Source organism: Castor canadensis, chromosome 7 (assembly GCF_047511655.1).
Source record: "Castor canadensis chromosome 7, mCasCan1.hap1v2, whole genome shotgun sequence".
Lineage (NCBI taxonomy): Eukaryota > Metazoa > Chordata > Mammalia > Rodentia > Castoridae > Castor > Castor canadensis.
Genome location: NC_133392.1, coordinates 155,948,176 through 155,971,470, shown reverse-complemented (window position 1 = coordinate 155,971,470; position 23,295 = coordinate 155,948,176). Strand labels below are relative to the sequence as shown.

The following is a 23,295-nucleotide window of genomic DNA, read 5'->3' as shown; positions in this document are numbered from 1 at the left end:
CCCTGCCATTGGCCGGCCACCTGGAATTCTGCACTCCGGTTGGCCTTCTTCCGCGTCATTTGCGTCCGGTGGGCGGGCCGAAGTGACGTGAGGCGCTCTGGCTCGGGGCGGTGCCCAGTGTCCACGGCTGCAGGCGGGGTTTTAGGAAGCAGCGACGCCCGGCAGTCAGACGGCAGCAGTCCAGCAAAGCGTCTGTGCGCGTCGAAGCCGCTCCCCATCCGCCGCAGCTGCCACCGTCGGACCGTCGCCGCACCTCGACCTCCCGCGCGCCAGCCCTCCGTCTGCCGTCGCCCTCGATGCGGAGCCGGGCCGCTGCGTGATGGGGCTGCGGAGCGGCGCCCTGCGGCTCGCGGCGGCCGCTGCTCGCGCTGAGGTGCGTCGGTGCCCGGCCCCCCGCACCCCCGCGCGCCGCGGCGCCTGCTGACCCGGCCCTCCCGCCCGCACGTCGGCCCGCAGCGTGGCTGAGGTAAGGTGGCTGGGCTGGGCGGCGGGCGGTTGGCGCCGAGGCCGCGGGGCCGCGGAGGGAGGCTGTGCCGGGATCCGGGCGGGGTCCGAGGGTAAGAAGCGGCGGGGTCGGGAGGACGCCGGTTCACCAGTTGGGGAGCCTCGCCCTCGGGCCCGGGATAGGGGGCCCCGGCCATCAGCGAGCCCCGGGCTTGCGTCCAGCGGCCTGCTGGTCCCCCGCAGTGCCCGCCGCGGCTCTCGGTTGCTCCTGAGCTGCCAGGCCCGGCTCTGCCCAAGGGCAGCGGACCCGCCGCTGTCCGGTCGTGCCCTGGACTCTGCACACATGGCAGCTGTGGGGAGACGGCGCCTCTCCGCTCGAAGCCATCCTTCCTTATTTCCCCTTTGGTCCATTGTGGTTGGCATTGGGGTTCCACTGGAGATGTGGCTCTGCCCTGAGCCGGATGAAGGAAGCAAAGGGCATCGCGTGGCACGGGGGGAACCCAGGGCGCCAGGATTGGAAAAGGGGGCGCGATGGAACGGGAGGGGGCTTGTTGGATGTGGGCCAGCTGCGAGCGAAGGCTAGTGTGGTCGGCGTTGAGCCGATCAGGATTACTCTGGCAGCCATATTGGGAGGATGATCTGACAAATCCTTTAGGAGCCAAGTCCGGTTGCTGGAAGGCACCGAGTGACAGCCCTGGCAGCTTTCAGGGTGACTGGCCGCACCAGAAGCCAAGTTGTGGGGGTTGGGAGGCCGCTGGAGCAAGCTAGGCATTGTTCGTGCAGCGCAAAACATTGCCGGCTGTAAAAATTAGAATTCAGCTTCAAGATTACTTTTTCTCTTTGGCGTAGCTAAATGAGCTTTCCAAGGTAAACTGCCTTCAAGATTCCATTCTTGTTGGGGTGCAGTTCTGTTTCTGTGCTCATTGTCTGTGTACAGTGCTGTGGCCATAGAAGGCATGTTGATAGGCAGATGTGGATGGAGATGGCTAAGGCCACTTTACCCCACTTCTGGATAGATTCACAAGGTAGCTCAGCCGGCAGAGGTGAAGTAAACTGAAAGATTCTGATCGTGGGGTAGGCTTGCAACAGTATTTCTGAGGTCACACGTTGTCATCTTTGTGAAATCTCGAGGGAGCTGAAATTAGATTGTCAACAGATCCCTTGTTCAGGCAGCTGTTCTGCCAACACAGAACATGCTGCTTTGTGTCATGATGGGCCTCTCGGAGCCCAGTGAATGTGCAGTGAGTGATTGGGTCTGAATAATTGTTAAGAAGTGATATCATGGTGATGTTTTATTTAAAGGCTGGCATTTTATCTACTTGGCTTAGTCATAATTTTTTTTTTTCTTTTGGTGGAACTAGGGTTGGAACTCAGGGGATTTGTGCTTGCAAAGCAGGCGCTTTACTGCTTGAGCCACACCTTCAGTCTATTTTGCTCTGGTTGTTTGGAGGTGGGGTCTCATGAACTATTTTCTGGACTGGCCTTAAACTGCCATCCTTCCGATCTCAGCCTCCCAAGTAGCGAGTATTACAGACATCCCAGCCAGTTGTAGCTCATGAGCTTGTCTAAGTGTGGGGGTGTTTTCTAATTTGGTTGGTATTGTTGGATTATGAAGTAAGTGAAGTTAATGTTTCACTCGAGGATGGAATAGAAAAGATTGCTGTATGTTGGCATTATAAAGAGATCTGGAAATAATAATGGGGTTCGGGAGTGAGCCTGGAAGTGTGTTTTTCTACATCCTAGATGTGGACGGGACCTGGGAGGTGACATGCCTGCTGCCTTCTTTGTGTCCATTTAAACTCCATTTCTTTCTTCTCTCATTTTTTGCCCCTGTACTTGAGAGCCAGCCCAGGGCCTCTACATGGTAGCAAGACTCCTCCGTTTTTTAATGCATAAGCTCTTACAGCTTATTAAGGTGAATGACAAATTTTCAGTAGGTTCCCCCCACCACCATGGTACTGGGGTTTGAACTCAGAGTCTTGTGCTTGCTGGTGGGCACTGTGCCACTTCAGCCATGCCCCCAGCCCTCCAATTGACTTTTCGAAGAAGTCTTACATGCTTTATTTTTTTAAATGACTTGGTGCTGGGGATCAAACCTAGGGCCTGTACATGCTAGGCAAGCACTACACCACTTGAGCCACACCTCCATCTTAAAACTTTTTTTTTTTTTTTGGCTGTACTGGGGTTTGAACTCAGGGCCTATACCTTGAGCCACTCCACCAGCCCCCCTTTTTTTTTGTGATAGGGTCTCACAAACTATTTTCCTGGGCTGGCTTTGAACTGCGATCTTCCTGATCGCCGCCTCTTGAGTAGCTAGGATTACAGGCGTGAACCACTGGCGCCCGGTTTAAGATAATTTTTATTGTTAAGCATCCTTTGAAATTAGTTGATTCAGATATGGCTTCAACAGAAACTAGTGTTTTTGCATTATCTTAAAATGAGAGAAATACAGAATGTCTACTTTGTAATTCCATGCCCCAAATAAGAAATATTTTAAAAGTTTTAAAATTTTTAGCATCACTTTATTTGTATAAAGAGCTGAAGAACTGTGGCTAAGTATAATTTCAGCACTGGTAAAATAAGACCTGCTCTGAATCTGATCGGAGGTGAGGTTTTACAAGTCTGTGCAGCTCAGCTCACATGAATGCTTGTGCAGAATTTACCCACCTAAGTGCAGCTTCTAAGGTGTAGAGCAGACTCTCTCCTTTTTAACACGAGATAGGAATGTAGCTTTCCTTTTTTTTTTTTCTCTTTCTCACTTTGAATCTGTACCTATATAAAATGCCTGAGAAAAGTATGCCAGTAGAGTTTCCAAGGCCAAAGCTTTTAGCCCATTTTTCTGCTATAGTCTCATCCTGGGTACAAAGAGAAGCACAGTACTGGGCCCTTGCCTTCTAGTTTGTAAGCTCCTTCCCAGGCTGCTAATGGAAGCATATCCCTTTGGTGCTACAAACTGGCATGATATAATTTCACCAGGCTCTGAACTTAAAGGCATATCATGCCTACTTCATGTATTTCTCTTTGAAAGAGGCCTTATTTCAGCAGATATTGGTGAATTTTTGGATTTCATAAACTGTTTCAGTGAATATATGTGTACTTCTAGAACTTCTTTTTTTGTGTGCAGGATAGAAGAGAAATTAAACAGATGCCTGTGATAGGAAAACCCTGCAGAAGGAACCTTGTACCTCTGTGAGTTGAATCACAGCCCAGTGATTCATTTTCGCTCACTATTCTACTGTCATCATTATCAGTTAATTGAGAGTACATAGAGACTTAGTTCTTTACTCTCAAGGAACTTAAGCTTCTCCCTTTTGTGTGGGTATGAAGACAGAAGGTTAGCTCCAACTCCTTTCATTTTATACAGTTTAGTCTACTGCTGTGGTGCGATGGTCCTCTCCATGATTTTCAGTCAGAACCTTTTCCTTCTTGTAATTACAAGCATACACAAGCTTCTCTTTGACAGCTTTGATTCTTGACTTAGTTTTCCCTTCCATCCAAATTTTAATTTTTAAAATTATTTTGGTTCAATTTAAATTGAACCTGGCTCTAGCTCATGCTAGGCAAGCATTCTACCACTGAGCCACAGCCTCAGCCCCCATTTTTGACATTGTCTTGTCATATGTTGATGACTATGTAAATAACACAACAATGATAAAATAGCATACTTAATATTGTGTCAGGCTCTTTTCTAAGCACTTTACATTCGTTAACTAATTTAATCTGTAGACACTGTATAAAATAGATACCATTGTTATTCCCATTTTTCAGATGAAGAAAGAGACAGAAGCTGTGACTTCCCTAAGGTCACGAAAATTAGTGAGTAACCCCTATGCTGAGCTTGCTTAGTAACTATCCTTCTCTTAAAATGTCTTCACATCTGCTCAAGCAAATGTTGGCTTGGTTTTTTCCTAGTCACTCAGTTTTGTGACCACATTTCTTCTAATGTTACCACTTTCAAAACTCAAATTCGTCTTCCATTCTTAAACTCTGACAATTTACAGCTCACTTTCATGGTCTGTCTGTGGCAAAAGTGGCTATTCTAAAATCTTCACCACTTGACTGAAGCCTCCCACTGCCCCATGCTTGGCAGAAAGCCTCATCTACCACCTCATAGGAAAAAAAGTCACGAACACCTTGAGCTGCCCCTTTCTTTGCTTACAAGCTTTTCTGGCCTTTTTCCTCCAGGGAGAGGTTGTTCTCCCTGACTTCAGCTAATTCCTCTGCCTGCGCTCTGTAGTCACTGGCTTCTCATCTTTAAGGGCTTATTGCTTTGGCTACTGCTACTGGATATACCAGGAACAGTTCCACCTTGCTCTAACTCTTTCTTTTGCCTGGAATATGCTTTCCCTGAAATCTGCTTGACTAACTCCTTTACTTCTTTCAAGATTTTGCTTAAATCTCACCACCTTCATTTATGTAACTGCATTGTACCCCTGCCACCATATTCCCCCATCCCCTTAACTTAGCTGTACTCCCCTCATAATGCTTATCTGTGGTTTGTTATTTTTAATGCCCTTCCTCCTAGAATATTAATTCCTCTGTGATAAGATTATTTATCTGCTTTGTTCATTGATTATCCCAGGAACTCCCTATTACATTGTAGGTATGCAATATGTACCTGTTGAATAAAGCATAGAAAAACACAAGTCTTTTCTATGAAAAGACTTCATTCCTGTTCCTCTGTCCTTGGTGAGGTTCTGTCAGTATGACAGACACTTGCATTTTCACCACTGTGCACCCCAGCAAGAGTGGCTTCAGTGTCCCCCACTTCTCTGATACTGTTGATGTTTGGATTTCCAGCCTTTATTGCTGAAACCAGGGATGGAGGAGCCTGGGGGTGTGGAACCACACATTTCATGCCACTGCTGTGAAAGCATTGCTCACTCATTCTGTCCTTGAACTTTTAGCTGTTTGGTCTCCTGTTTTTCTGGAGAAAATAATAGTCACTCACATGGCTATTATTCATTGAACACAATTTTTGTATAACTTTTAAAGGCTTGCTGTTTTGTTTGATTTTGTTTTTAGGAACTAGAACTTGGACTGTATATATAACATGTTCAGTTTTAACGTAAATAGTGAAATAGGCTATTACAGAAAATATTTATAATTTAAATCACTACTTCTGGAAAGAATTTTAGCAACTTAGTATAAATTCCATGTATATACTTAGACTGTTAAAATATAAGAAACCAACAATCTATGAAACGAGGAAAAAAGTAAAAATACAATTTGCCTAGGCTAATGTGGTTGTTGAAATTTAGAAGTCAAAGCAAAAAGGAAAAGATAAATTATATAATTTTATTCTTATGAAAGAAGGCTTAATGGCTTGACAAGAAAAAACTTTTCTGGTGTTAAATTCTAAAGAAGGCCAGGTATGGTGGTGCACACCTCTAATCTTAGCACTCAGGAGGCTGAAGCAGGAGGGTGATGAAGTTCAAGGTTGGCTGGGCTGCCTAGTGAGGCCCTGTCTCAAAATGCAGTGCAGACTGTGGTTGAAGTGGTAGAGCGCCTGACTAGCAAATGAGAGGTCTGAGTTCAAACCTAGCACCACCAAAACAAACAGGCAAAAATTCTAAATACATCCTACGGGAACTGTGGTGTTACAGGCATCCTGATACAAAGTTGTACTTTCAGTGAAAGGGAGAAATATTCTTCAAAGATTGTTTTAAAAGTCATCTACCTGGTTTCTAAACCGAGACTGTAACATATTAAAATGAAACTATTTTCTATGACAATAAAACTGTGATTCAGGTATGTTACTTTTATATGGAGAGTAATCTTGATGTCCCAGCAGAAAACTTCTGATTCAATCCTGAGGAGAGCCTGCAATACTTGTTTTGTCATCTAAAAGAAAACATGACTATTAAACTTTGAATACTGGTTTATCATGTGTAGCCAGATTGACATGTTGTTGACACCTAGAGGAGGCTGACCTGCATTCTAGCCCAGAAGGTGAGCTGCCTCCCAAGCATGTATCTGCAGAAGGTCTGGTGAGGAGCAGATTTCAGAAAGAATTTTGGCTAATACCAAATTTGAATTAGCCTTTGATTGAAATTTACTATTTCTCCACCATAGCTGAGCTGAACTCATTTTATCCTGGACAAATCTAGGAGCAAGTGTTCTCATTTATTTTGACTATAGAATAATGTCAGTGGAATGTTGGGATTTGAGAGGCTTGAATCCCAGTGGATCTGACCACCTGACCTCCTCAAAAAATTTGTAGAAGGTAGCCAGATATTAGAACTAGTAAACTTACTAAATAGAATTTAGTACTTACTGTCCAAACTTTGAATTCAGCCCCACCTAAACAATTTAAAAAGAAAAACAGAACAAGTAACTTCCATTTAGAAGTTTTATTTTAAGCCAGGGGCTGTAGGACCTGTTGTTTTTTGATGTACCTTTTGGTTTATGAGAATAAAATGGAGTCACTAGTGAAAAGGAGCTACTTGATTTCTTAACTGAAATGGTGGGAGGACATATGTCTGATAAATCTAAAAATTATATCAGGCTATTTTAGGTAGTGGCTAAAAGAAAACAGTTGGAGGCCCAATTGAACCTGTTTACCCACATTGGAGATTGGAAGTCCATCTATCACATTATTCCTGTGCAGTCTGATTCTTGGCATTGAGTTAAAATGCAAGAAGAAGCTTTCCTGACATATAACCCATTTTGAACCTTCATAGTATGGCCCATGGCTGATTTTTATCCATAGAATCAAAGATTAAGAATATGCAGGTAATTACACACACACACACACACACACACACACATTCTTACATATTTGGGGGCTGTTTTACAGGTGTAGCTATGGTCAGTGATACAGTGTTGGTCCGCATGGAAAAGTTTTTTTTTTTTTAATGATACTGGTATTTGAACTAAGGGCCTTGTGCTTGCTAGACAGACACTCTATCACTTTAGCCAGTCCCTCTTTAGTTATTGTGCAGGTAGCTTCTCATCCTGAATGGCCTCAGAGCACTATATTCCTACCTACAGTGTCTCATCTCCAGTGTAGCTGGAATCACAGACATGTATCACCATGCTGGGTTTACTGATTGAGATGGGGTCTTGCTAAACTTTTTGCCCCTGCTGACCTTGATCCACAAGCTTCCCAATCTCTGCTTTCTGAGGAGCTGGGGTTACAGGTGTTGAGCCACCGTGTCTAGCTCAGTTTTTAAAATTATAATTCATTTCTTAAAAATGCAATTCTCCCGTGCTGGAGGCTCAGACCTGTAATCCTAGTGACTCAGGAGGATCTCAGTTTGAAACCAGCCCTGGCAAATAGTTCGTGAGACCTTATTTTGACAAAACGTATCACAAAAAAAGGAGGGGAGTGCTGGTAGAGTGGCTCAAAGTGTAGGCCCTGAGTTCAGGCCCCAATACCAAAAAAAAAAAAAAAAAAAAAAAAAAAAAAAGCAATTCAGTGGAAAAGAGTATCTTTAAAATATATTCTTTCTGCTGTTTTTATTTATTTATTTTTTTGACAGTACTGGAGTTTGAACTCAGGGCCTCACACTTGCTAGGCAGGCACTCTTACCACTTGAGCCACACTGCCAGCCCTTTTTTGGGATGGATTTTTCTCAATGTAGGTTCTCTCAAACCATTTGCTCTGCCTGGGCTGGCTTTGAACTGTGATCCTCCTGATCTTTGCCTGCTGAGTAGCTAGGATTACATGCATGAGCCACAGATGCTCAGCTTAAATATATTCTTTGTTGATGTCATTTTGTTATTATGTAGCAAATTAGGCTGATAGTGAATTTAAAAGACTATATTTCATGGGTAAAATCTATATTCTAACAAGCATGTACCAAACAAAGTATCTATGAGAACTAGTAAACTGACCACAACATAGGGTAGAATGAAGTAAGTAGAAAAATTAAAAATCAACAGGGCAGTTTTAAGGAAGAAAGAAAAAGGTAGGTATTAAAGAAGTTTGACTTAATGCTTCCTGCTTCGTGGTGACATTTGACCTTGTCTTTGAAAGATAGGAACTGTTGTAATAGGTTGAGAAGGGAGGCTGGATCTCCAGGAATCCTCATGTAGAATGTAGTCAGAATGGCTGGTGGAGACAGGTAGCTTAGAGGTGGGCAGTGGAAGTGGAGGCCAATGAGGAAGGTCAGATTGTGGAGGCCCTGTGAACTTTCAGCTTATTCTCAGGCCATGCAAACCTGCTGAAAAATTTTAAGGTGAGGGAATGAGGTGAACTAATCTCTGTTTTAGGGACGCAATACTGGCTGTTTTCTATAAGAAAAAGAATATTATTCAAAGCAACCAACCAACCAAAAAACTGGTATTTCATTCTTGCTGAAAGATCAGTTTAGTTTCTCCTTAGACTCCCAATAATTCACGGCACCTCTGAGAGTAAGTGAGAACTCCACAAGGTCAAAGTTAAACAACTAGGCAAAAATTAGTTGAGAAATATTCCACTGAAGTAAGCCTAAATGTTTTATTGTCCCTTTAATATTAGTGAATGCTTCTGGAATTTTCGCTCCATTCTACTTTCCTAATGCTTCTAATTGTATGTCATAAGGAAGGAAAACTAGTCAGAGGAACAGTCTAGAGCTGAGGCTGTGTGAGTGATTTGGAGGACTTATGGTTACCTTTCCTACCTGCCTTTCTTTCCTAGCTGTTCAAAACTTGAAAAATGTGTTTTTATGTTAAAATTATCAAGAAGAATTGTTTTCCTGTAACGTCTTAAAATATTCTTTAATGTTATTATTGTTATTATTGTTTCTCACTGGATTTCAACTTGATTTCAGTCTTACATAATAAGTGATTTTTCTAAAGGAGCAAGGAGTTTTGAGACTATAATTCTTGGTTGGACATCTGTTATGAATGATAACTGTTCACAGTAGTAGGGAAATAACAAAGTAACCTTATAGTTCACTTACTTTACCATATAAAATTTAACTTATTTGTGAAGATGGTTACAATTTTACCTCAGGAAGGTTAAATCAGAAAAAAAAGTACAGGTTCAGTGTTGGGGGGGTAAATTCTTTTCATTTTTATTTTTGTATTGTGGAAAAGTAACTTTTAAAATGTATGTATTGTTTCCAAAAAGGATGACTATTAGCTTTTTTAACAACAAAGAAAATTTTAAATTAATCTTTTCCTTTTGATGACATTAACCTCTTTTTAGAAGCAACTTACATTATTTTTTTTTTTTTTGACTGGACTGGGGTTTGAACTGAAGACTTCATGCTTGCAAAACAGGCATTCTAGAACTTGAGTCAACACTTCCTGTCCCGTTTGCTCTGGTTGCTTTGGAGATGGGACCTCATGAACTGTTTGCCTGGGCTAGACTCAAACCTCAGTCCTCCTGATCTCAGCCTCCCAAGTAGCTAGAATTACAGGCACAAGCTACCAACCCCCAGCTGCAACTTATGTTTTTTTTATTAATACCATTTCAATATCAGTCTGTTGACATAGTAACTAGGAGTTCATCAACAATAAAATTAAGTATTCACGACTCTGTTGTAAGGGATTAGAAACTTGACTAAAATTGTGTTGTCTTCAAGAAATTAAAATTCTACAGCAGGGACAAGAAAACTAAATAATTTATTCCGCTTTTTTTTTTTTTTTTTTTTGGCAGTACTGAAGTCAGGGTATTATACTTGCTAGTAAGAGCTCTATCACTTGAACCACTTCACCAGTCCTGTTTTGTGTTGGGTTTTTTTGAGATAGAGTCTCATGAACTATTTGCCTGTGCTGGTTCTGAACCACAATCCTCCTGATCTCTGCTTCCCAAGTAGCTAGGATAATAGCTGTGAGCCACTGGCACCCAGCTGAATTGAGAAGTTTTAAAAAGAGAAGCAGTTGCATTTTTTTACTTTGGAAGATGGGAAAGTCTAGTCAGAGATACATAGCATGTGAGTAAGCCCTAGAAAACGAAATCAGATTTTGGAAAGAACAGGAGAGGCGGGAGGGCCACGGTGAGTGTGTATTATGGAATAGGGTGAGGACACCTGAACTAGATTAGTTTTAACACCACTTAGCACACTGGGTGAAGGGAACTTTGGAGCAAAGGAAGAGAAGTAGAAAAATTTGAGATGCTCTGGAAGCCTGCTGGTGAATGGTGGTTAGGGATTGTGAATGGAAGGCAGTATTTTGTGGGCTTGTGAAAATGGGTGGTTTATGTTACAGAACATTTTGAATGCCAGGTTGGGAAGTTCAGTCACTGAGTAGTAGACAGTAGGGAAACTGAGGGTTTTCCCTCAGTCGCAGTATTACACAATATGGATGGAGTAGATAAAAGAGATAGAAGGGGTAGGAGAAAGCAAGCAAGCTGATTAAGAAGGACTTGGGTGAGAAGCATTGAAGACCTAATAGGATGTGGTAGTAGAAATCACCATGTAGTTTGGTGATTGATTAGATGGATAGAAGCAGCATGCTTTTTAGATTGTGTGGGAATAAGAGACTGGTAGAAGCATTAAATGAAATAGAAAAGAAGCAAAGAACTGGTATTGTTTGGAGAGAGATCTTCACTTTGGTTACGTGAGGTTGAATGAAATGCTGGCAGAATAGTTAGGTAGAGGAATTAAGCAGCCTATTGAAAAATGAATGTGTGAGGACATCAGGTATTAGAGATGTTAGTGTTTTGGTTCATTGTTACATATGCATAGCACTTTATGTCAAAAGCCAAAATCCAGCAAAGAGGGTTCAGCTTTTGCTTTCCTGTTTGTAAGTCAGAAACATTTGGTATCTTGGTAAGACCTGGGTAGAACACAAAAATAAAAACTTGTTTACAAATTTAAGCATCCCTTGTAACCCAGAAGGCAGAGATCAGGAGAATAGTAGTTCAGAGCCAGCCCAGGCAAGTAGTTCGCAAGACCCCATCTTGAAAATACCCAGCCAAAAAAAATGACTGGTAGAATGGCTCAAGTGGTGTCCCACCCCCCACAAAAAATATAATACTCAATAACAAAAATTTGTCAGTCTTGTTTCTTCTATTCCTAGTTATCTAAAAAAATGTGTTTTTAGAGATTTTTCTTGGTTGAAAAGGCATTACATTTGGTTGATAAATGAACAAGTCTCTTTTTTTTTTTTTGCTGCTTTTTTTTTAATTTTTATTTATTTATGGTACTGGGATTTGAACTCAGGGCTTCATGCTTGCTAGGCAGGCACTCTACCACTTGAGCCACTCCACCAGCCCCGAACAAGTCTCTTATAACCACCTCTTCCACAATTATTTATTTGAAGAAACTGGGAGACTTGTTCTGCAAATTTTCCAATATTCTGGATTTGACTGGTAACATTTTTGATGTGTCACTCTGTATATGTCTTGGAAACTATTAGATCTAAGGTTTGATTCTATTCAGTTTTTTGGGTCTTTTAAGGGAGTGAGGCCAGAATACTTACTAGGTGGTGCTGTGTATTTCCTCTTGTAGCATACTCTGCTTCACTGTCCTAGTCTTCTAGTGACCTTAAGACAGATCAAAGACAGATCTCTTGTTTCAGTGTTTGCAGCCTAATCCATTATATTCTCTCATGAACCAACCTTTTTTCTCTTTTTCTGACACTCTCTCTCTCTCCTGTTACAATAATAACAGTTTTTTATTGAACTTATGCAGATTACCATATTGCCATATAAAGAAGAATACTAACGAGTATTTCCAAATTTTGAAGGGATAGGATAGAATTTTTTTGTCTAGGTACTGGGGTTTGAACTCAGAGCCTCATGTTTGCTAGGCAGGTGCTCTACCACTTGAGCCACTCCACCAGCTATTTTTTTATGTTGGGTATTTTCAAGATAAGGTCTCACGAACTATTTTCCCAGGTTGGCCTCGAACCTCAAGCTTCCTAATTTCTGCCTCCTGAGTAGCTAGGATTATAGGTGTGAGCCACTGGTGCCCAGCTCAACCAACCTTTGATGTAAAGCATTTTCACAATAAATAATGATTGTGGCAGAAAGCCTTTATATCAAGTCTTTCTTTCTCTCTTTTTTTTTTTTAACTGGGGTTTGAATTTAGGGCCTCATAGTTGCTAGGCAGGTCCTCCACCACTTGAGACACTCCACCAGCCAAAAGCCAAAAGCCTTTATATCAATAGGGTTGGAAGAAGGTGACCTTCTAGTATATTTCTTATGTATTTATTAGCTGGCATTTTCCTGTAAATAAGAACCCACCTTCATGGACTATTTGGTTATTTTGGAATGTTTTATATAGGATATTCAGACTGGATAGATGTTCAGTTTTTTATTTGCCAGTTTTCAGAATATTGAGTTTTGGGGTTGTTTTCCCCTTCATTTTCCTGTGCTGGGGATGGAACCCAGGGCCTCAATTTATGATAAGCAAGCGTTCTACAAGTAAAATACTTCCCCAGTCTGGGAGATTGAAATTTTATAAAGTATCATTATGAACATGACTTTATATATTGATATTTTTCTTTCGATTGTATCAGAGTTTGAACTCAGGTACTTGTGCTTGGTAGGCCTGTTTGCAGGTTTTTTTAAACAAAATTTTTTTTTTCATTTTTCTTTTACTATTCATATGTGCATACAAGGCTTGGTTCATTTCTCCCCCCTGCCCCCACCCCCTCCCTTACCACCCACTCTGCCCCCTCCCTCTCCCCCCCCAATACCAAGCAGAAACTATTTTGCCCTTATTTCTAATTTTGTTGTAGAGAGAGTATAAGCAATAATAGGAAGGAACAAGGGTTTTTGCTGGTTGAGATAAGGATAGCTATACAGGGAGTTGACTCACATTGATTTCCTGTGCGTGGGTGTTACCTTCTAGGTTAATTCTTTTTGATCTAACCTTTTCTCTAGTACCTGTTCCCCTTTTCCTATTGGCCTCAGTTGTTTTAAGGTATCTGCTTTAGTTTCTCTGCGTTAAAGGCAACAAATGCTAGCTAGTTTTTTAGGTGTCTTACCTATCCTCACCCCTCCCTTGTGTGCTCTCGCTTTTATCATGTGCTCATAGTCCAATCCCCTTGTTGTGTTTGCCTTTGATCTAATGTCCACATATGAGGGAGAACATATGATTTTTGGTTTTTTGAGCCAGGCTAACCTCACTCAGAATGATGTTCTCCAATTCCATCCATTTACCAGCGAATGATAACATTTCGTTCTTCATGGCTGCATAAAATTCCATTGTGTATAGATACCACATTTTCTTAATCCATTCGTCAGTGGTGGGGCATCTTGGCTATTTCCATAACTTGGCTATTGTGAATAGTGCCGCAATAAACATGGATGTGCAGGTGCCTCTGGAGTAATAGTCTTTTGGGTATATTCCCAAGAGTGGTATTGCTGGATCAAATGGTAGATCGATGTCCAGCTTTTTAAGTAGCCTCCAAATTTTTTTCCAGAGTGGTTGTACTAGTTTACATTCCCACCAACAGTGTAAGAGGGTTCCTTTTTCCCCACATCCTCGCCAACACCTGTTGTTGGTGGTGTTGCTGATGATGGCTATTCTAACAGGGGTGAGGTGGAATCTTAGCCTGGTTTTAATTTGCATTTCCTTTATTGCTAGAGATGGTGAGCATTTTTTCATGTGTTTTCTGGCCATTTGAATTTCTTCTTTTGAGAAAGTTCTGTTTAGTTCACTTGCCCATTTCTTTATTGGTTCATTAGTTTTGGGAGAATTTAGTTTTTTAAGTTCCCTACATATTCTGGTTATCAGTCCTTTGTCTGATGTATAGTTGGCAAATATTTTCTCCCACTCTGTGGGTGTTCTCTTCAGTTTAGAGACCATTTCTTTTGATGAACAGAAGCTTTTTAGTTTTATGAGGTCCCATTTATCTATGCTATCTCTTAGTTGCTGTGCTGCTGGGGTTTCATTGAGAAAGTTCTTACCTATACCTACTAACTCCAGAGTATTTCCTACTCTTTCTTGTATCAACTTAAGAGTTTGGGGTCTGATATTAAGATCCTTGATCCATTTTGAGTTAATCTTGGTATAGGGTGATATACATGGATCTAGTTTCAGTTTTTTGCAGACTGCTAACCAGTTTTCCCAGCAGTTTTTGTTGAAGAGGCTGCTATTTCTCCATCGTATATTTTTAGCTCCTTTGTCAAAGATAAGTTGCTTATAGTTGTGTGGCTTCATATCTGGGTCCTCTATTCTGTTCCACTGGTCTTCATGTCTGTTTTTGTGCCAGTACCATGCTGTTTTTATTGTTATTGCTTTGTAATATAGTTTGAAGTCAGGTATTGTGATACCTCCTGCATTGTTCTTTTGACTGAGTATTGCCTTGGCTATTTGTGGCCTCTTGTGTTTCCATATAAATTTAACAGTAGATTTTTCAATCTCTTTAATGAATGTCATTGGAATTTTGATGGGAATTGCAGTAAACATGTAGATTACTTTGGGGAGTATCGACATTTTTACTATGTTGATTCTACCAATCCATGAGCATGGGAGATCTCTCCACTTTCTATAGTCTTCCTCAATCTCTTTCTTCAGAAGTGTATAGTTTTCCTTGTAGAGGTCTTTCACATCTTTTGTTAGGTTTACACCTAGGTATTTGATTTTGTTTGAGGCTATTGTAAATGGAATTGTTTTCATACATTCTTTTTCCGTTTGCTCATTGTTAATGTATAGAAATGCTAATGATTTTTCTATGTTGATTTTATATCCTGCTACCTTGCTATAGCTATTGATGATGTCTAGAAGCTTCTGAGTAGAGTTTTTTGGGTCTTTAAGGTATAGGATCATGTCGTCTGCAAATAGGGATATTTTGACAGTTTCTTTACCTATTTGTATTCCTTTTATTCCTTCTTCTTGCCTAATTGCTCTGGCTAGGAATTCCAGTACTATGTTGAATAGGAGTGGAGATAGTGGGCATCCTTGTCTGGTTCCTGATTTTAGAGGGAATGGTTTTAATTTTTCTCCGTTAAGTATAATGCTGGCTGTAGGTTTGTCATATATAGCTTTTATAATGTTGAGGAACTTTCCTTCTATTCCTAGTTTTCTTAGAGCTTTTATCATGAAATGATGTTGGATCTTATCAAAGGCTTTTTCTGCATCTATTGAGATGATCAAGTGGTTTTTGTCTTTGCTTCTGTTAATGTGGTTTATTACGTTTATTGATTTTCGTATGTTGAACCACCCCTGCATCCCTGGGATGAAGCCTACTTGGTCGTGGTGAATAATCTTTTTGATGTGTTGCTGAATTCGGTTTGCCATTATTTTGTAGAGGATTTTTGCATCAATGTTCATTAAGGAGATTGGCCTATAGTTCTCCTTTTTGGAGGTGTCTTTGCCTGGTTTTGGGGTGAGTGTAATACTGGCTTCCTAAAATGTTAAACAAATTTTTTAATGCTGTAATTATTCTATCTTCAACTAATGGGAGCTCCTTTCAGTTGGCATCTGTGTCCTTTTGACATGATGCTCATTCATCTTTTGCGCACACTAATATATCCTAGGATCATCTTGTAATTTCCTGTCCAGACTTGAAATTAGCCATTTTTTCAAGCCCAAGTTCAAAGAGATTTTTGAAGGAATAGGATTTTACTTTGAGTTGCAATTACAGAACAATGCAAGATAGAATACAGTCATATAAAATGATAACAGTGTTCTCATAGTGTGTTTGAATTGAGGCTGTAAATGCTATAGAAACGCCATTAATTCCGGGAATGTTTGGGTTAAGGCATTTTGGAAGAAGTGTGACTAGAGCTGGTCAATTTCACAGGAAGAAATCAAAACTGTATTTGACCACTGTAGATGAGAAACAGTGAGGAGGTGAAAGAATGTGTGGGGGATGGTAAGTGAGCTAGGCTAGAATACAGAGCACTTTGAGAAGGTTCTTACAACTGAGAGTGATGTGGAAAGTCATAATTTAGAAAGGTTGATTTTGCAACAGAGTTAAAGAGTGGCTTAATACAGAGCTTCTTGGTTAGGGATTTGCAACATAATCTTTGAAACATTAAAAAATCAAAACACCAAACTCCTATCATGTCTCTTTTAAAACTGTTGAGTACTGAACAGGGAGAAGTCAAGACTAATTGCTTTTCAAAAAACTTCCCCCGCCTCCCCAGCCCTCTCCCCTCCCACCCCAATTCTGTTTTGTATAGCCCTCTTAAAGGCTATTGGATCAAAAACTAGAAGTCCAAAGAACAGTTCATTCCTTGAAAGTACTCTAGGCATATGGTAGTAAGAACACAAATTAGAGTAAGGGCAATGAACATAAGAGCAAGGGAGGGACAGAAAATGCAAATTTGTGTCTGAATAACTTTCACATGGTTTTTTATGAATGATGTTAATATATGGGTTTAAAGCGTCTAGAAACAGAACTGTAGAGTGCCTGCCTAGCAATAGCAAGTGTGAGGCCTTGACTTCAAACTCCAGTACCACCAAGATGACTCCAAGACTTATATATGGACAGTAAAAGTGGGAAGATTAGATCTGGGCATAGTAGTATATACCCGTAATCTCAGCACTCAGGAGACTGAGGCAGGAGGATAGAGCATTCCAGGCTCCCTGGGTTAAAATGTGGTGTTTTTCTGTTTCTCTTTTTGTAGTGTTAGGAATTGAACTCAGAACCACTGAACTACATCTCCCAGCCCTTTTTTATTTTGAGACAGCATCTTGATAAGTTGTCCAGGCTGACCTTGAACCTTTGTTTTTTTTTTTTTTTTTGCAAGTATGAGGTTTGAACTCAGGGCCTCATGCTTGCTATGCTTGCTATGCCTCTAGCCCTGGCCTTGCACATGTTAGGCAAGTATTCTACCACTGAGCTACATCCCCAACCAACACTTTTTATATCTTGCTTTTTCTAACTGCTTCATTCACTCTTTTGTGGCTTAGTACTCAACCAGAGAATTTAAGACATGCAGTATTAATTAGGAGAGTTAATAATTCTAAGCTTTCATTTGATAAATGTGATCAAGATATTTAGTATCTAAATAAAGCACTCTCAATTTAATGGGAAACACTGGGGAAAAAGCATTTGTAAAAAGATTAATATTGAAAGTATTTTGATCATTTGAAAAAAAAATCAGCAAACCAAACAAAGGACTTATACAGGTAATTCTCACAACTGGGAAATAAAATTCATTAATTCATTCTGTCAACAGAGACGGAGCTCATGCTCCAGGTGCTGTTGTAGTGGAAGCACACAAGACAGTTCTCTGAACAACCTGGTGTGGTGGGACAGAGAGAAGATGTCTCGAAAAGCCAGAGCGTGAAATAGTGGTAATGGTATTAAGAAAATAAGAGAGGATAATGAGGGAGAGAATAACTTTTACGGTTTTGTTTTGTTGGATTTTTTTGCCTTTTTTTGTTGTGGTGCTGGAAGTTAGCATTTCTAATCTCTAATTCTGTGATGAAAGTTGGTCAGATTTAAGTTGTGTTGGGTTCCTTGGTAATTGGATTCATAAAACTTCTTTTCTGTTTTTTAGCTTTTTCTTTTGTTTGGCTTTTCTTGAATGTTTTCGTGATGAATACACTGTAGATTTCTTCTTGGTTAGAGAGATCTTTCATTTCTTGTGGAAATTACTTATCTGTTTTTCCCCACCCTGTGAAATGGAGTTGGCTTTGTTCTGTTGGGAAAGAAACTATTCCACTGAAAATGTTGACATTTTTCATATGGCATCTTGCAGTAGTGAAATGTACTGATAAGACTCTCTCATGAATCACTGGCACATCTGAGGATAGGACCTGGGCCTTTGGGAGCCATCTCTGTTTTAGTGCAGTGTAGTTGGGAGGGTCAAATGAGATTCGTATGCCAGGTATTTTCAAAGTTAAGGAAGCTGTTGCTGCATAGGAGCCAGCTAGAACTTATACCTGCCCTTGGCTATAACAAGTGTTTCAAGCTATAGAGTATAGAAAGCTTAGTGCATTTCTCTCCTTCTCTCTTTCTTTCTTTCTTTTTTTTTTGTTAGTACTGGGTGTTGAAGTCAAGGCCTTACACTTGCTAGGCATGTGTTCTACCCCTTGAGCCATACATCTAGTCCAAATCAATGCATTTCTTCCCTCCCTCCCTCCCTTCCTTCCTTCCTTCCTTCCTTCCTTCCTTCCTTCCTTCCTTCCTTCCTTCCTTCTTCTCTCTCTCTCTCTTTCTCTATCTCTTTCTTTCTCTCTCTCTCTCTTTCTCTTTCTTTCCTTCCTCTTTTTGGTGGCACTGAGGTTTGAACTCAGTACTTTGTGCTTGCCCAATGCATTTCTTTTTTCTTTTTTAAATTTATTTATTCATTTGCACATACATTGTTTGGGTCATTCCTCCCCCCACAATGTATTTCTTTAAAGAAAGGTAACAAATGGTTTAGAAGGGCTGGAAGTATGACTCAATTGGTAAAGCGCCTGCCTAACAGGTGGGAGGTTCTGAGTTCAACCCCCAGAACCAACAAAAAACAAAAAACCCAGTACCGCAAAAAAAAAAAAAAAAAAGTTTATAGGTAGAAAGTTACCTGTTTAAGGAATTTCCTCAGCAAATAAATATTTTGTATTTTTCATGTATTACTGGAATTTGATCCAGAAACACAGAGAACAAGATAGATGCCTGTTATTTTACAGGGGTTTTTGGTTGTTTTTATTGTAAAAATTAATTAAGGAGCGTTTTAGGTGAGAAAGAGATAATGAAATAGGAAAACAAATTTCAATCTTTAATATTTGATAATTTACTATTTGAAATATAAGATTTGCAGGGGAGCAAGGAATGAGGTTTTTAGAAATGGAAACAGAAATAGAACCATGATAGTAGCTGTCATGCTTAAGTTAGACTGTTTCCTTTATCTTCTGAATACCTTGTGTGGAATGTTTTTCTTTTTAAAGGGAAATTGAACATAACTTCAAAAGAAGATTTGATTCTTTCTTTCTGGACTGCACATATATAACAAGGACATCAGAATGTCGGGAGCCTCAGTGAAGGTGGCTGTCCGAGTGAGGCCCTTCAATTCTCGGGAGACCAGCAAGGAGTCCAAGTGCATCATTCAGATGCAAGGCAACTCGACCAGTGAGTGCACGTTGTTTTCTTATTATACTTCACCTTCCTTTCCTCCCTCCCACTCTTCTCTCCTTGATGTGATCAGAATAAGTGAAAGTGTGTACTCACACTTACGACTGTCATTCTGAATGATCCATTAAATATTTTCCCCTCTGAGATGTTTGCTGTAGTACTTAAATTTGGACTGCTTATTTTATACTTTACAACTGGGAAATCCTGAATAACTGAACTAATTTAACTTGTGTTAATTCTTATTAAGTTTTGACAGCTTAGTGACAGTAAGGGTGTAAGCACTGATTTTTACTGAATTCTGAAGTGAAGATACCTATTAAGGCCCCAAGATTCATTCTTTTTCTTTCTTTTTTGGCAGTACTGAGGTTTGAATTAGGGCTTTGTTCTTGCGAGGCAGGCACTCTGCCACTTGACCCATGCTCCCAGCCATTTTTGCTTTAGTTATTTTTCAGATAGAGTCTCCAGTTTTTGCTTGGGGCCAGCCTAAACCTTGATCCTTGATCCTCCTACTGCTGGCCTCCTATGTAACTGGGGTCATAGGTGGACACTACCATGCCCAGCTTATTGATTTCTTTTTTTTTTTTTTTTTTTTGGTGGAACTGGGATTCAAACTCAAGGGTTCATGCTTGCAAAAGCAGGAGCTCACTGCTTGAGCCACATTTCTAGTCCATTTTGTTCTGGTTATTTTTGGAGGTGGGGTCTCATTAACTATTTGCCCAGGCTGGCCTCAAACCATAACCTTCCTCATTTCAGCCTCCCAAATACTTAGGACTACAGGCATGAGCCACGACCAGTGACCAGGTTGGCTTATTGATTGAGATGGAGATCTCACTAACTTTTTGGCCCAGCAAGCTTCAATCGTGATGCTCCCAGTCTCCACTTCTGAAGTACTTGGAGTTACAGGCATGAGCCATTGCACCCAGCTGGCTTTTCTTTTTTAATTTTAAATAGCACTTGATTTGCTAAGATAGCCTTAAAACTTACCCTTTTGCCTTATGATGCTTGAGTTGAACCATGCATGTAACTTAATGGATATAATGGATATAGAGTAAACTGTGTGGTATTTGCCTGTGCCCAGCAAGTGGGAGGCAGAAGGATTGTGAGTTTGAGGCTAGCCTACTTAGTGAGACCCTGTCTCAAAACAAGCAAGCAAACAAAACTCAGCCCCAAAACACAAAAACAAAAGTGAAAATGTGAGTTTGGGAAAGGGCAGACAAGAGGATTCGTTAATGAAATGATGTTGAAGCTGGACCTTGAGGAATGAGTAGGATTTACATTAAATACCCACTATACTTGGAAAAATTTCAGAATTGTAGCTTATTAGAACTTGTTAGTAGTAATGTTAGAACTAGATAAAGGTACTGCTGACCAACTGGCTATAATATATTGCCTCTCTGAACATAAAATTTTTCTTCTTTTTGTGTGGTACTGGGGCTTGAACTCAGGGCCTATACTTTGAGCCACTCCCCCAGCCTTTTTTTGTGATGGGTGTTTTTCAAGAGAGGGTCTTGAAAGATTTGCCTGGGTTGGCTTCAAACTGCAATCTTCCTGATCTCTGCCTCCTGAATAGCTGGGATTTTACTGGTGCCTGGCCTGAACATAAAATTTTAAGGAGAAATTTGTGCCTTTTTTTTTTTTTTTTTTTTTGATGGTACTAGGGTTTGAACTCAGGGCCTCATGCTTGCTAGGCTGGTGCTGTAACCACTTGAGCCACTCTGCCAGCCCCATTTGTGACTTTTGAAATTAACATTAGTTTACTGAAAAAAATCTTTATTAGATGAGTTAGTCATGGAAGATTTAGAGCTAATTTTTTAACTAAATACTTACTTTGTTGTGGCTTGAAGGATTTGAGTCCTTCTCAGGGTGTCTATTCTTAGAAAGCAAGCATTTCGTTGTATGACAACATTTTATTTATCATATGAACAACTTACCTCTAGAATTTCTGACCTTGTCTATTTTTTACATCTTTTTTAATTTCTATTTTCGATTTTATATGGCAGTTTCTTAGTTTGACAAATGTGTAATTCTAATAATTTTAAGTGAGATTTTAAGTGAGGCATTTGTGCTATGTTTAGAAAGTATAAGACTTTTTTTGTTTTTTTAAAATATCATTGGGCTTAGATTGGGGGAGAGCGTGCATTTTGAACATACCATTGATGGAAGAAATGAAATGAATATGCTGTAGCCACATGTGTGAGCTGCATTAGAAGACTACTCTGCTACAAGCCGGCCTGGCCACTGCTCCCATGGATTGTAGCTGACTGCACATTGATAGATTGGAATGTTCCTGCCAGAAGGTCTCTTATGAAAAAGTAGAGAAATATAAAGAATACTTTAGGGAATATGCAAAATCTAAAAATTGAGTAGTAGCTGTTTTATTTAAGTACTTTCTGGTCTCAGAAGAAATAATTTTCCATGGCACAGATAAATGTTACTGCCTTACTGCCTTGACATTTTGGAGTTCTGAGCACATACAAATGGCTTTGTTAATGATATCGCTTTATATTCCAAGTTTCTCCCACTTGGAAGCATTTTTATTGTTTCATTACTTTGTAAAAAGGAAAATGGTGCAGTTAATGGTTTAACTGCTTCCATGTATGGTTAGGTTATATGTACACATCTGGAGACACTGAACCTACATAAATCCCACAAAAAAACCAGGAAGCAGGTATAAGAGGTTTTCATTCAGGATGTGAAATAAACTGTTGGGTGATTGGATTGTGATGTTTTGCTTTGTCTTTGATAGGATTTTGTGTGTGTCTTTGATAAATCTCACTCACTTATTTATCAGTCTTTGTTTGCGCTGGGTCTTTTTTTTTTCCAATGCTCAAACTTAGGGGGATAGAAGTATTCCTGATTTTTTCCTGTTTATTGCTTACATTGTATTTTTGAAGACTTTTTCCTTCACATGTACATTTCGAAGTGAAAGATGCATATCACAGCTGGCACAGAGAATTATTTCATGTCCACAGCTGATAATTTGGGATGCTGGAGGGGCATGAACCAAAGATTTAGGAAGGAAGAAATTAGAAAGGAATGCCTTTACATTTGTATGCTTTTTCTAGTATAATCTTAATTAATTTTGTAAACACAGGTGTTGTGTACCCATGCCTGTCCATACCAAGGCATAGGAAGAGCTCATATCCAAGGCAGAAGGCCTCACCACAGCCAGCTTGTTCTGAAGCTTTTTAGCCATGTTTCCACTCCTCCTTTCCCAAAGAGAGGAATGAATATTTATTTATTTAGTTAGTTATTTTCTGCATGTGTGTTACTGGGAATCAGACCCAAGGCTTTATGCATGCTAGGCAAGTGCTCTGCCACTGAGCTACATCCCTAGCCCCAGGAATCTTTACTTTAAAAATAAAGTCATATGTCTATGCTGATTAAATGACTCTCAAAGGTAAACAACAAGATAAAGAAGTTTATACAGCATAGGATGAAGGGTTCAGTAGACTGTAGTGAAAAGCTTTTAAAAATTTTAAATGCAGCAGTTTTCTTGTGGTTTTGGAGCTATACCAGTAAGGTTTGTGTGTGTGTGCGTCTGTGTGTGTGTGTGTGTGTGTGTGTGTTGGCAAGGGAGTGAGCATAAAGGTGGTTTTGAAAGGATGCTGCATTTATTTATTTATTTATTTATTTATTTATTTATTTATTTATTGTGAGACTGAGGTTTAAATTCAGGGCTTCATGCTTGCTAGCTAGGCAGGAGCTCTACCATTTGAGCCATATCTCCAGTCCATTTTGCTCTGGTTATTTTAGAGATGAGGTCTCTTTTCATGAACTGTTTTCCCCAGACTGGCCTTGAACTGTGATCCTCCCGATCTCAGCCTTCTAAGTAAGTAGCTAGGATTACAGGCATGAGCCACTGGTTCCTGGCATGATGCTGCATTTAGTCAGCATTTGTGTCAACAAAGGGAAGGTCCAGGTCCTGGTCCTGATCCCAGTCCTGAACTGTGAGGG

General features: G+C 40.2%; 1 protein-coding gene across 10 annotated transcripts in view; it reads left to right on the top strand.

Moving 5' to 3' along the window:
- Positions 1–359: 359 nt before the first annotated feature.
- Positions 360–23,295, top strand: part of Kif1b (kinesin family member 1B) — a 130,233-nt gene continuing 107,297 nt past the window's right edge. For 8 of the 10 annotated variants that reach the window (XM_020186105.2, XM_020186090.2, XM_020186074.2 and 5 more), the window contains exons 1-2: positions 364–466; positions 19,155–19,335. In XM_020186105.2, the coding sequence (XP_020041694.2) occupies positions 19,230–19,335 (106 nt within the window). In that variant the 5' untranslated portion in view covers positions 364–466; positions 19,155–19,229. Of the gene's footprint in view, positions 467–4,219; positions 4,261–19,154; positions 19,336–23,295 lie in introns of those variants that run through there. The other 2 variants (XM_074081389.1, XM_074081383.1) reach the window with 2 other exon arrangements.